Here is a 13,907-nt window from a genome sequence, read left to right on the forward strand (position 1 = left end):
CGAGAGAGCGAGACAGACAGAGTTCGATAGAGAGAGAGAGAGAGACAGCGACAGAGACAGACAGAGTTAGACAGAGACAGCGACAGAGACAGACAGAGTTAGACAGAGACAGCGACAGAGACAGACAGAGTTAGACAGAGACAGCGACAGAGACAGACAGAGTTAGACAGAGACAGCGACAGAGACAGACAGAGTTAGACAGAGACAGCGACAGAGACAGACAGAGTTAGACAGAGATAGCGACAGAGAGACAGATAGAGAAAGCGACAGAGACAGACAGAGTTCGATAGAGAGAGAGATAGCGACAGAGACAGACAGAGTTCGATAGAGAGAGATAGCGACAGAGACAGACAGAGTTAGACAGAGAGAGAGAGAGACACAGACAGAGTTGGACAGAGACAGCGACAGAGTTAGACAGAGACAGCGACAGAGACAGACAGAGTTAGACAGAGACAGCGACAGAGACAGGCAGAGTTAGATAGAGATAGCGACAGAGACAGGCAGAGTTAGATAGAGATAGCGACAGAGACAGGCAGAGTTAGATAGAGATAGCGACAGAGACAGGCAGAGTTAGATAGAGATAGCGACAGCGACAGGCAGAGTTAGATAGAGATAGCGACAGAGACAGGCAGAGTTAGATAGCGACAGAGAGAGTTAGATAGAGATAGCGACAGAGAGAGTTAGATAGAGATAGCGACAGAGAGAGTTAGATAGAGATAGCGACAGAGAGAGTTAGATAGAGATAGCGACAGAGAGAGTTAGATAGAGATAGCGACAGAGAGAGTTAGATAGAGATAGCGACAGAGAGAGTTAGATAGAGATAGCGACAGAGAGAGTTAGATAGAGATAGCGACAGAGAGAGTTAGATAGAGATAGCGACAGAGAGAGTTAGATAGAGATAGCGACAGAGAGAGTTAGATAGAGATAGCGACAGAGAGAGTTAGATAGAGATAGCGACAGAGAGAGTTAGATAGAGATAGCGACAGAGAGAGTTAGATAGAGATAGCGACAGAGAGAGTTAGATAGAGATAGCGACAGAGAGAGTTAGATAGAGATAGCGACAGAGAGAGTTAGATAGAGATAGCGACAGAGAGAGTTAGATAGAGATAGCGACAGAGAGAGTTAGATAGAGATAGCGACAGAGAGAGTTAGATAGAGATAGCGACAGAGAGAGTTAGATAGAGATAGCGACAGAGAGAGTTAGATAGAGATAGCGACAGAGAGAGTTAGATAGAGATAGCGACAGAGAGAGTTAGATAGAGATAGCGACAGAGAGAGTTGGATAGAGATAGCGACAGAGAGAGTTAGATAGAGATAGCGACAGAGAGAGCATGAGAGAGCACTAGCTATGATTGATATGAACAAGTAGATATTTTATATATGATTGATACATGTGGCAGAATTATGTGACATGCTTGTTATGTTTTAAGGTTACACACAGTTAGTTCTCCCAAATCCACCATGTTCCCTACACTCCCATCCCTTCTAAAAGAGGATAGATTGTAAGTGACAAGTTCTGCCCAGCACTGTGTGGAATTCATATGGTGCAGGATGGACGTTCGTTAATCATGGAGGAAGCCACTCCCGCCTCCACTACCTCCTGTGCGGAGATAAAAAAAGCGCTCTATCTAAGCCAAGACCAGCAGTGCAGGACTTCGCTCATTGGCTGACAGCCATCAGCTGAAACTCACAGCCAATGAGCCAGCCCTATATTTCAGGACTCGGCCCAGGGCAGCTACTTCAATAGGAAGTAGTGGACTCAGGGAGCGGACAACAGGCAAGAAGTCAAAGCGTTCTAAAAGGTTCCTAACTCTGAATGGAATATATCTTAATGACGACATCGAGGGTTATCTAGCCAAGCTGTGACTAGAGTTAGCCAGAGAGCGGTCATAAACTAGTCTGTAAGCTGAGCAGGGTCCCCGGCTACCTATTGTTACTGTATCATTTTGTAATTGTCTCGTTTATTGTTAAATTTCCCCCCTTTCATAAGATTGTAAAGCGCTGCGGACGTTGGCGCTCTATAAATATCAATCATAATAATAAACAGACTATTTTAGCCTTAAACGGGACGTCTAATTTAAATTCTTTACAATTCAGTAATAAGTAAATCACCCTGCCTGTGTTTTCAGTCAATCACAAAATTACACGATATTTAAAATCTTAGTATGAGAGACGGAGTGTTGTGCTAACGGCAATCACCGTTTTACAACGCACATTTCCAGGAGATTTACAATTACAAACAGGCCTTTCCCCTAGCCTTTACACATATAAATAAAGTTTCCCTAATGTGCTCTTTTTAAGTGGACGTACGGCCATTGAATTGTCACCAAGCAAGTCACTGTTCATCAATTCCTCATAAAACGTCACAATTTACACACAAGGGACAGCAAACATGTCTTGCGTTTTTGTTTTTTTACCGAGTGCTTTGCAGCTGCGTTTATCTGGTCGGAGTTGGTATCCTGCTTCACACCAACACTGGAAGCCTCCCTCCGAATTACTGCATCCCTGGCTACAGTAGCCTTCCTCCGCACACTCATTCACATCTAGGAGAACAGAATGAGAGTCTGACAATGCATCTCCAGTAAGCACATGTCTTCCCAAAATAAAGTAAAACTCTTCAACCACTTCAGAAGAGGTCACGATACTGAGTGTTTGGCACACATCTCATAATAGCATGGAATTCAAAGTTAAAGGGTTATTGTGATATTTCATGAACTACCTGGTAATGACTGTGGGAATAGGCTGTGATACGGTACAGGCACTCATTACAGCTCCATGTGTGCTAAATTGGGGTCAGTCTCGTGGTTCCACACTTCCAGTAAGCAGAATAAACAACTCTACAACATTGGGGTCAGTTTTAAGCGACTTCTTAACTCGGCATCAAAGGTAGAGCCGACAACTTCTTAACCAAAAAAAGGGTAAAAAAAAAATACAAAATGATCCTTGCGTTGCAGAGGTATTTATTCTACTTATTCGATAAGCATCCTTATCAGATTTTAATAATCTCCAAAGAGAAGAAAAATTGATAAATCCCTAAAATCCAGAACTGCTGGAAGGGAATTAGGGCTGGTATGCAAACTGATGCTCTAGAACACAACTCCAGATGTTTGAAAGATTGGCATCTTAGAGCCGCTCACCCTGGCAAGATCGCCCATCCTCCATTAACTTGTATCCCGTCTGACATGTGCATTGCACCAATCCACGCACGGTCTGACACTTCTGTGCACATCCCCCATTCTGGTGATTACAATTCTCTTCTCCTGTGCGAGGTCCTATATGGATCAGAAAAAAAAAATATGAAAAGAAAAGGCACCTACAGTTTCTTTTCCCACAAATAAAACAACGTTTTACATAGTTAGAGTTGTCAACTATTAATCACCTGCTCTTATCAACAAGAAAACAAAACTTTAAAAGAAAAGGTTTTTAGATGTAGCCATAAAACTAAATACGTTGCCGAAACTCTGAATTCAAGCATATTGACATCGGACTTGTAGGCTAAAATATCCAAGCTGTGACTCTAGCTCTTAGAATTCTCTGTAACTCCTCTAGCGCTTAGAATGTTCCTAAATGTTAGTAGCGGCATTTTTACTTTAAAATAGTTATATTTTGTATAGGAAAAAAAATAAATCAAAGATTCTCAGAATATCTAGCTGTGGCTGCAAGATTGCGGAGTAAGACCCTAAAAAACAAAACAAAAAAAAAAACACTTTTTAATAAAAAAAAAAAAAAATAAAGGGCATATTCACTAAAGTGTGAATTCTCAGAAATTCTAAGCAGAGTTTAAAATTTTGGCTAAAGAAGGCAAAATGAAAACATTGCTGACTTAGAGAATTTTTCCAATCCAGCAATTTTCACTTTTTGGTTAAAAGAAAAAAAATTAAAATAAAAAAATTAAACAACTATCCACATCCTAAATTATTCCATAGAGTTTTAGAAGTAAATAGCTGGAGACAGGTTGATGAATATGCTGTACAGAGAAACAAAGAAGGACGGAGAGAAAGAAAGACTTCATTTCTAGATCTCCAACTGTGTCCACATTCAGTTTTTCGGGCACACAGAGACGGTGACACTCACTGCAGTTTTGATGCGGGCTTTCATCGCTGCTGTCCCCACAGTCATTAACTCCATTACAGAGCTTCCTTTGCCCAATACAACGTCCGTTGCTGCACTGAAACTGATCCTGAGCGCACTGGGGGGTACCTGCAGGGGACGACATGTAGGGAAAGGTAATGGCTTTCACAGATACAATATATTAAACCCCCGGAGACAAGGACTGGCAGTAACCAACGGGGTATATCGTGATGCACCCAGTCATTAGAAGACATAAGAGTGTAGAATTCTGTATCAGTTTACAGAATGATACACAATCAGGCGTCAGTTCAACAGATTGTGAATTTCACGACTTTTCATCTACTGCCTTATAGAGAATAGTGAGAATTATTGTTAAACTATTGAAATTTCCATTCAATGTCTCCCATCAGGTTTCCTCTCCTGCACTCAGACTATCAGACATTTGAGGCACTCTGACACCATCTCACCGGTTTTTTCACAGCCCATCTCGTCACTGTTATCTGAACAGTCGTCCTCCCCATCGCATCTCCACGACAGTCGTACACAGCGCCCCGATGCGCAGCGGAACTGGTCCGAGTTACAGGCAGAGGTTGCTAGGTACACAAAACACAAGATGACCTCACATTAGGCTAATATTTCCTTTATAGGAGTTGGAAGCAAGTAAAGGCAATTCAATAACCGTCAGGAACTGTGAATACGTATGTCTGAGTGTAACTTGTTCTGCACACAGCCCTAAAAATGGATCAGAGATGGAACTGGTCATGTCAAAAGCATAAAAGGCTACAAGGTGTTTTGGCTACTACTATTCGAATTTTAAAATTGTTATCAAAAGCTTTGCATAGCCAGAAGCTCATCTGCACAGTCTAGAACCCCAGTCATTAAAGTTTTCCATAACGTTAGGCCAACCTGCATCAAAGGTGGTGTTAATCAAAAACCACTGGAGTGATAAAATTTAGACATCGCTACCCTGGAATTACCTGAGCATAATGTGTATTTACAGCAAATGCAGGTTTAATACATCTTATATGGTTTCTAAATTAATGATTATTCAACATAAACTATCTAAATACAAGCCCTTGCATTATAATAGGCGCGTTGGGAAGGATTGATAAGGGTTTGTGATATATAGAGCAATTCCAGTGCAACGTTCTAAAAATGGAGTGAATTAGAAATGTTTAGAATTTAACCCCAGAAAAGGCCTCTGTCGGTAGCACTCACTGCAATTTCTCTCGTCTGATTGGTCATCGCAGTCGGAGTCTCCATCGCAGCGCCAGCCGGAATTAATACACAGGCCACTGTTGCACATGAATTCTCCTGAACGGCAGGGTTGGTGGGAGGCTAAATGAAAGCAAGTGGATGAACCAGAAGAGGTAAAGGTGAGTGAGGAAAAAGGTAATTAAAGTTAGAGAGAGTAATGCTACGATATAGTTTGGTTATGGATAGGGAAAAGAGCCTACCAGAAAGAGTGGCACAAGTAGGAGAGATTGCAAAGCTCATTAAATCAGAGCCTCAGAACAGGGGTGATAATTGTACTTACAGCAATCGGACTCATCAGACCAGTCTCCGCAATCATCGTCACCATCGCAGTGGTAAATGTCTAGAATGCAGCGACCGTAAGCGCACTGAAACTCCTCCACACTGCAGCTCGGGGCTGGGACGTCAGAGGCTGCGATGGGTAAGAAAGGCAGAGTTATTTGCTAGAGTGAGAATTATTGTCAATTTAAAGTAAATTTCACATTTAAGGTAAAAGTAATCAACTTGAAAAACCAATCTATAAGTTGGTAAATTCCCTGACTACAAAGTGTGTCCAAAAATGCAAGGTCACAGGTTTGAAACCCGGAAGGGTCAACTCAGCCCTTCATCCTTCCGAAGTCGATAAAATGAGTACCATCAATTGGTGAGTAATAACATCTCTTACTATTCAGCTGCCGATTTGGTTAATTCCGAGAGCGTGCGCTGAAAAGCGCTTTGAGTCCCACTGGGAGAAAGGCGCAATATGGATGCTAATTATTATGATATTGTTTTCTTATTTCAAATCCCTATAGGGGCCACAATGTGCTGCTCCCCCAAAACTTATGACTACTGGCCAGCTCCCTGCACCTCTAATGCTGAAAGAGGAGCGCAGACTTCAGAGTGTTTACCGAAAGCCACTCTCTGTGCTCCAATCTCAGATAAGACTCTGTATTACGAGTTAGTAGGTTTACTCACGGCAGGACTCCTCATCAGAACCGTCCTTGCAGTCTGTATCTCCATCACAGAACCAGTGCTCCGCAATGCAACTCCCATCAGCGCAGCCAAACTCTTTCTCTGAACATTTCCTCATGTCTGGGGAGTTCCGAAATATATGAAACAAGAAGACACGAGCATTAATTATAAAAATCTTCCCTATCAAAAGTTTTTATATTTGTTCAAAGTGACAGCTGCTCACAAAAACGTTATTTTATTTTTTATTTTTCTCATATACTCTTCACAGCCCAACTTTTCCCAGGCTTCCCTTCAACCTTCGCCGTGTAGCGGCTCTCCGTATTTGTCTCTGTGTTGACAATCTCAGCCAATCCAACGCTTACCCACAGGGTAGCATTGGCAGACTATAGCGCATGCACAGAAAAAACGCTGCATGCCAACCAAACTGATCTATAATGGAGTTCCAACTCTATTATAACCATGAAAATGCCTCTAGTCGCCGTGTTCCTGTCATTTCCTACAGAATGGCAAGGTTTTACATAAGACAGGAAGAGTTGCACACAGGTGACGTGGTCTGGGTGCACTTCGTGTCTCTAAAGTAGATAAAAACTAGTTTAAAACCATCACAACCTAAATAAACTAATTATTAAGAGTATAAATAGCATTGGAACAGCAGTGTTTTAAGGACTGCATATCCCATGATGCTGAGTCAACCTTTTGTTCACATACATGTTAATAATCACTGCTCCGATTGTTACTTCACAAAATGTGAATACAGAGCGTTGAAAACCAAACTGCAAAATACAGGCAGAATTGAGGACTTGGAAGATATTCTCCAATAAAGCCCTATTCACAGCGTGACCATTTTACAAATGCATCAAACAAATTACTACACTTATTATTAGGTTTATAAATATTATATGGTGCACTCTCATTTTAGCACTCTTTTTATATAGAGAGAGTGACATTTGGTTTGTGAATAAGCACTCTAATGTCTTATCTTGACTATTTTAGTCTGATTTTTTCCCACTTTCAGTTTACCATAATTCAGCACAACGCTGGATTTGACGCATTCATTTTCATGCATTACATAGGGAGTGCATAAATACCAAAAACCATTAAATATAAAATCAATTTAAAACAAAATAAAAATCTATTATCCCTGTAAAACTCCAGGCTGTGCAGGATTTTCACCAAACCAGGAAGTGACTGAAGCTTATTATAATGTGTAGCTGGAGAGTATCCTGTTAACAGTGGTTTATGGGAGTTGTAGTTTGTCCATTAAACTCCTGTGCAGTAGTACTTGTAAGTTCTAAAAAGCTCTGGCTGCTTTTTTTGAAAATCAAAACAAGATATAATACTGAATATGAGTGGGAAGAGTTTGTGGATGTAAAAAAAAAAAAAAAAAAAAAATTTTTATTTTTTTTATTAATTGCCATCATGGAATCGAAGAATTTCCCCCCTCTTTTTGTGGCACACTTAGAAATCTCTTAACAGTTGGGGTGGAAGATTGAGTTTGACAGACCGGAGTCTTCAACATTGATTACTTTGTAATAGTGTAACTTCTGGAAACAAGGTACGATGGGAAGACTGCGCATGAAGGGTCGTCTAAGAAGGCAACATTAATGAATGCTAAAAACCTGAAGGTTGAGGGCAGAAAAAAAAAATGGCATAACTAGCCTATACCCATCACACGAGTACAATGCCCCTTCAGGTGTTAGAGAAAAACACGGCAGAGAGGACACAGATCGAAAAGTTAGAATAATCTGCTTGGAGTGGGTTTAGCGATTGAAACAATAGGGATGGTACTAACAGCATGTTGGCATTATTACACGCAGGCTGTTATAATGAATGAAAGGAACTCACCACACTGCTCGTCACTGTTATCACCACAGTCATTGTCCCCGTCACAGTGCCACAGGCTGCGGATACAGTAACCATTTTGACATGAGAATTCGTCTTCCTCACATTCTCGCGGCGCTGTAAAAAAAGAGCACGTATAACCAAAATCAAAAAGCAGCTTTCCCTGGGTCGAGGGGTGGTAGTAACCTGAATCAGCGTTTATCCTGTGGCATAAAAGGCCCACCCAGGATGCCAAACTTACGGCAGTCCTGTTCGTCAGAGTCATCCTCGCAGTCATTGTCACCATCGCACACCCACGAACGACGGATACATTTTCCGTTATCGCAGTGAAAATCCAGTGGGGAACAGGTAGGCAACACTAAAAAAAAAAAATTGGAAACCAAAGATATATTGTATAGTCCACATCAGATCAGGCCATTCAGTAAAACAGATCAGGCCATTCAGTAAAACACATATACTGACACATGCACACTTTGTACACCTGAAACCTTTGCACAGATATCCCCGTTATAAAATCACATGTATTTGTACCAGTCAGTAACGTTTTCTCGCTACACAACCAGGTGCCATGAAACACATCCCCCTTGTATTGATATGAATGAACTACAGTTTGACGCATTCTGTGTGGGGTAACTTACTGCAACCATCTTCGTCACTGTGATCTCCACAGTCATTGTCTCCGTCACACTGCCACTGCGCTGGGATACACGTACACTCTCCAAAGGCGCTGACAGCACAGGTAAAGTGATTGCGTCCACAGGAACACTCAGAACTGCATCGCAACCCTGGAAACAATTAAAAATAAGATTAGTATTGTACAATCTGCAGATTAAAACAGTGTGTGTATGTGGGGGGAGGGGGGGGGAGTAATAAAATGTTTTGCTGTAAGAAAATTAGGACAAAGTTTTAAGCATGGAGCAATCAAGTACGGTTCCTTTTAATACTATTTGTTTCCATGGAGATTGCATGATTTTTTTTTTTTAGAATTGTCCCTATATTACACAGAAACACAATGTCTTTCCCAGCTTACAAAAAAAAAAAAAAAGTAATTTATAACAAAAACCATGTATCTTATTTACACAGGCTGATTTCAAAACACATTTATTGTAGTTTAAAGACACATTACTGGGAGTAGTATTGCTGTGGAGCTCTGTTATACACTCAGACACATTACTGGGAGTATTATTGCTGTGAAGTTCTGTTATACACTCAGACACATTACTGGGAGTATTATTACTATGGATCTCTGTTATACACTCAGATACATTACTGGGAGTATTATTGCCGTGGTGCTCTGTTATACACTCAGACATTACTGGGAGTATTATTGCCGTGGTGCTCTGTTATACACTCAGACACATTACTGGGAGTATTATTGCTGTGGAGCTCTATTATACATTCAGACACATTACTGGGAGTATAATTGCTGTGGAGCTCTGTTATACAGACACCAACAAGAAAAATAAATAAATAAATAAATATTAGGACAGAAAGAAGGGACAGATGGATATGGACCAAAAATAGGGACTGCCTTTCAAATAAGGGACACTTGGAAGATATTGGTAAACACACCAATTAAAGCAATACAAAACCATGAATTGGATAATCTCGATTCCCTATACTCCAATGGAGATCTGTTGGTGGAATTCTGGGGAAAGTTCATTGTAACCAATAGAATGTGACTATGAATTGCTCCGTATGAAAGAGAGGTGTACAAACAACAATATTACGAATGTGTTGCTTATACAACATCTAGACACATTCATGAATACATTTCCCCCCCACTCCCCCAACCATAGATCTGTAAACGGTTGCATCAAACACCAAACATACAAACGGTCAATATAGCAGCATGGACAGACAAAAGATAAAAGACGACCATATTAGTGATTTTATTATGGTGGGAAATTTAATAAAAAGACATTCATCAGAGACAGAAATCGGTCAAGGGCAGACAGCAGTCCGCGATCACGCTGTACCAGATGTACTTAGCTCATCGCTACGTCAGGTCATTTAGTTTACATTTATACAGATCATGCATTTCCTGCGCCATCAATCATTACTAGGTGACAGCTTCTAAACTGAAGACAAGCTTTGTTTTTCACTAAACTGAATTGCAGTGAACTGCAAACTGTAATGAAAAATTAGGCAAAAAAAATAAATTAATTAAAGATCCAAGCCGACTGTAGCGTAATTGGAAAGGTAATTCTGAATCCACGCTTGTTGGGCTAAAATTTTACAATTCATCCTAATTCTTACGGTTTAGCAAAATTAAACCTCCCTGCGTTTTTACACGGAGCGCCTCGCAGTTTCGCTACAGCTGCACATAAGTTAATAACTATTAGGGGTTAAACAAATAAAACCACATTATTGGTAAGCATACGTTTTGCATCGTTTCCTCGTCCCAATTCTTGGGCAAACTGCTTTGCATTTATATGTTTTCAAATCCGACTAATTTGATAGCTACAGAGAGACCTATCAATAAGAAATAAGAAAGCAGGTTGCTAATAATTAGAATCTTGAGAGGGTGTTAAAACTGCAGAACAATTTTATTTTTTTTGTTTTGTGTGGTTTTTTTTATAAGAGACTGTTCTTTCATCTCTGGTTTTACATAACCTTGCTTTAGACATTAACATCATTGTCATTGTTAAAGGTAACGTAACACTGGGATTATATGTGCATGACCAACTGCTAACCCTTATATGCCAGTCCAGCTATCAAAACAATAAACCGGAAAAGTTCAATTAATACCAGAGCTGCCATGATCTAAGAGGGCAAACGCAGACAGTACATTTCATTGTATTCAGACATACCCTGCCCTGTGGTTAAAGGCAGATCCCCATGATAACATCGGTGAGCAATGTAACTCACTGCAGAGCACGGTGATACAAACAATTAGCCAGAAATGAGACCTCCAAAAAAGATGTGCGAGATTAGAGATTTCTTAGAGATTAAAATCAGATAGATAAAGCTCAGCAGACATTGCTTCTGTCTGTTAGCCACAGCAGGTAGAACGTCAGAGCTATTGTCTGTATTGGACTAAAATTACCCTTGATGCTTAGCCAACCTTAAACGGACATCTTGGGAATTGTAGTTTACACACAAGATGGTTGGTTAGTGATCAGTGCAACATCAGTAATAAACACTCAAAAACTGAACTTCAAACTACCATACCCGGTTGTTCACCATAGTGTGAGTTGTCAGGAATTCCAAATTAATTCAACATTTAGCCTCCATTTAGGCTTCCACTGCTATTGTGGCCTATAAAATTGAAATTCCCACTTTTGTAAAGAACGCAAATGATTTAGGGAAAGTACTGCACCTAGACGCAGGATGATCATGTGATTAAAGGGACACTATAGTCACCAGAACAACTTTCTTAATAAGCCAGTTTTAGTGTATAGATCATGTCTCTGAAGTTTCACTGCTCAATTCTCTGCCATTTAGGAGTTAAAGCACTTTGTTTCTGTTTATGCAGCCCTAGCCACACCTTCCCTGGCTGTGACTGACAGAGCCTGCATGAAAAAAAAAAACTGGTTTCACTTTCAAACAGATGTAACTCACTTTGAAGGTTTTTATCTCCTGCTCTGTAAATTAAACTTTCACCACACACAGGAGGCTCCGGCAAGGTCTAGCAAGCTATTAACAGAGCAGGAGACAAGACATTCTAAGCTAAACAATATTTCAAATAAAGAAAGTGTAAACATAAGACAACTCTTTACAGGAAGTGTTTAGAAAGGATGTGTAAGTCACCTGCAGGGAGGTGTGACTAGGGCTGTATAAACAACGTTTAACGCCTAAATGACAGGGAATTGAGCAGTGAGACTGCAGGGGCATGATCTATACACCAAAACTGCTTCATTAGGCTAAAGTTGTTTTGGTGACTATAGTGTCTCTTTAATGTTTGAAACACTAGCCGTATTTCAGTATCTTGCTGCACAAAAATTCCTTTTGTTATCATATTACTACCAAAGAACAACTATTGGAGGTAGTTACTATTTATAGAGCTCCTACATACTTCACGATCACGTACAATGAGTGCATCATAAACCCAATAAAAAATTTTTTTTAAAAGATTTAATATATTACAACATACAAACATTTGAAAAGTAAGAGGAGGCAATTAGCCATTTGTATACACACAAAAAAGGAGCATATGACAGTATAATAGAAAGGACAGAAACTTTGGCAACATGGCCCAAGTGTTCACAGTCACTTAGAACAATATCTTTAATCAGAGAGGCACGTAGTACGATCAGAATAGTTAACCAGAGACGCTGTACTTGGCAAATGCCCTTTACTAGAACGGGTACACATAAAAAGCTATCCTATTATCTTCAGCCAATCACAGACTAACAAATAGAGTGACTAACTCACTATTCACAGTTGAACAAGAGTTTGTAACCCTAAAGTAATCAAACAGCTATAAAATGCTGCATTACGGAAATGGTAGCAGAGTCCTGGAAGAATCCTCCAGCGAAGGAATTCACGAATGTGTTGCATGTTGCTTATCACAATGGGCCGGCAAGATGGGCCGGCATGTTATTTCTTATCAATATCTACAGGTTTCCATTACTTTTGCACAAGTGTGTACGAATAAATATAAACACAGTAGGAGTATACCAGCACTGGGTATTTGTTCTGTGGCCAATATCTGCCGTTGTTACGTAAAATTACGGATTGCTTTATTGGAAGTGTGTATTTCCCCCCTGGCTAGTTGCACACACACTAAATCTGTCAACACTCCTTGATCTTGTAGGACAGTCCGGATTCAGGATTACGGTCTCACTTTGAGAGAATGAGAATGAGTCAATTTTTGGCACTGTCGGTTACTTGTTTGGTAAAGCAGTTTGCCAGGCTGACACGCTTTAGGCACACCTCCTGCCAGGTTATACCAGTGAAGCATTAAATCACAATATACAATGTTATTACTTTAGATACTTTTAACCACCGGGGAGAGTTACTAACTGCAGGATGTTGGAGAGTATGCGCTCAAAGATCCATTCAAAGCCAATCTTTCTTGCGCATCCATATGGCTCAACCCGAAGCTCCAGAGTAGGCATTTTTTGCAATGGGCAGAAACCCATTCAACTTACACCCACTACACTAACTCCATTAAGGTACCAGAATCCCTAAAAGTATTGCATTTTTCTATCTTCTTTAGAGCATAGAACAACCCCATCCCCCATAGCGATTAAGGGTGACTGAGCATCATAGCTCATAAATTCTGGGGTTTCAAGGTTAGTCTTCACTGCCCTACACACGCAATAATGCTCCAAATGACCTATTTCCCTTACCCATGTACTCCCAATTCCTTCACCCCCTTATTACGGAGAGCGCCCCCTCCCCCCCTCTCCTCCCCCCCCCCCCCCCCCCCCCCACGCACACAATTGTGCATTGTTTGGGAGGACAATGACCCTTTTATAGTCTGTTTTCCTGAAGCCTATCCAGCAGTGACAGGGAAGGGAAGAGAAACAGTCGTGAAGATCACACGGGGTTAATTATTGACACTGCAAGATAAAGCAGTATCTTAATGGTGGTGGGATCTAAAAGAAGGCAAACTTTCATGGTGCGTTACATTTTATAAGGTCTGCAGGATAGATTTATTTTTTCTCATAGACAATATAAATTGGATTAATGTATGCAGAGTACTCTGACAAAACAATACAAAACAAAGTCAAACAATTTAGCTTGAGAGAAAAAACTAAACCAAAAAAAAAAAAAAAAAAAACAGGTGCTGACATTTAATGAATGGGCTGCTTCCAGCCAGCATTGAAAACATGAGATCT

The 13,907-nt window shown here is 40.4% G+C and overlaps 1 protein-coding gene across 2 annotated transcripts in view; it reads right to left on the reverse strand.

The window, feature by feature from the left end:
- Nucleotides 1–13,907, reverse strand: part of LRP4 (LDL receptor related protein 4) — a 78,139-nt gene that overhangs the window by 30,795 nt on the left and 33,437 nt on the right. For both annotated transcript variants that reach the window (XM_063437680.1, XM_063437681.1), the window contains exons 2-11: nt 8,757–8,903; nt 8,360–8,476; nt 8,122–8,235; nt 6,280–6,396; nt 5,609–5,737; nt 5,290–5,409; nt 4,539–4,664; nt 4,075–4,200; nt 3,138–3,272; nt 2,418–2,543 (exon numbers count right to left, since the gene is read on the reverse strand). In XM_063437680.1, coding sequence (XP_063293750.1) covers nt 2,418–2,543; nt 3,138–3,272; nt 4,075–4,200; nt 4,539–4,664; nt 5,290–5,409; nt 5,609–5,737; nt 6,280–6,396; nt 8,122–8,235; nt 8,360–8,476; nt 8,757–8,903 — 1,257 coding nt within the window. The remainder of the gene's footprint in view (nt 1–2,417; nt 2,544–3,137; nt 3,273–4,074; nt 4,201–4,538; nt 4,665–5,289; nt 5,410–5,608; nt 5,738–6,279; nt 6,397–8,121; nt 8,236–8,359; nt 8,477–8,756; nt 8,904–13,907) is intronic.

Source organism: Pelobates fuscus, chromosome 12, assembly GCF_036172605.1.
Source record: "Pelobates fuscus isolate aPelFus1 chromosome 12, aPelFus1.pri, whole genome shotgun sequence".
Lineage (NCBI taxonomy): Eukaryota > Metazoa > Chordata > Amphibia > Anura > Pelobatidae > Pelobates > Pelobates fuscus.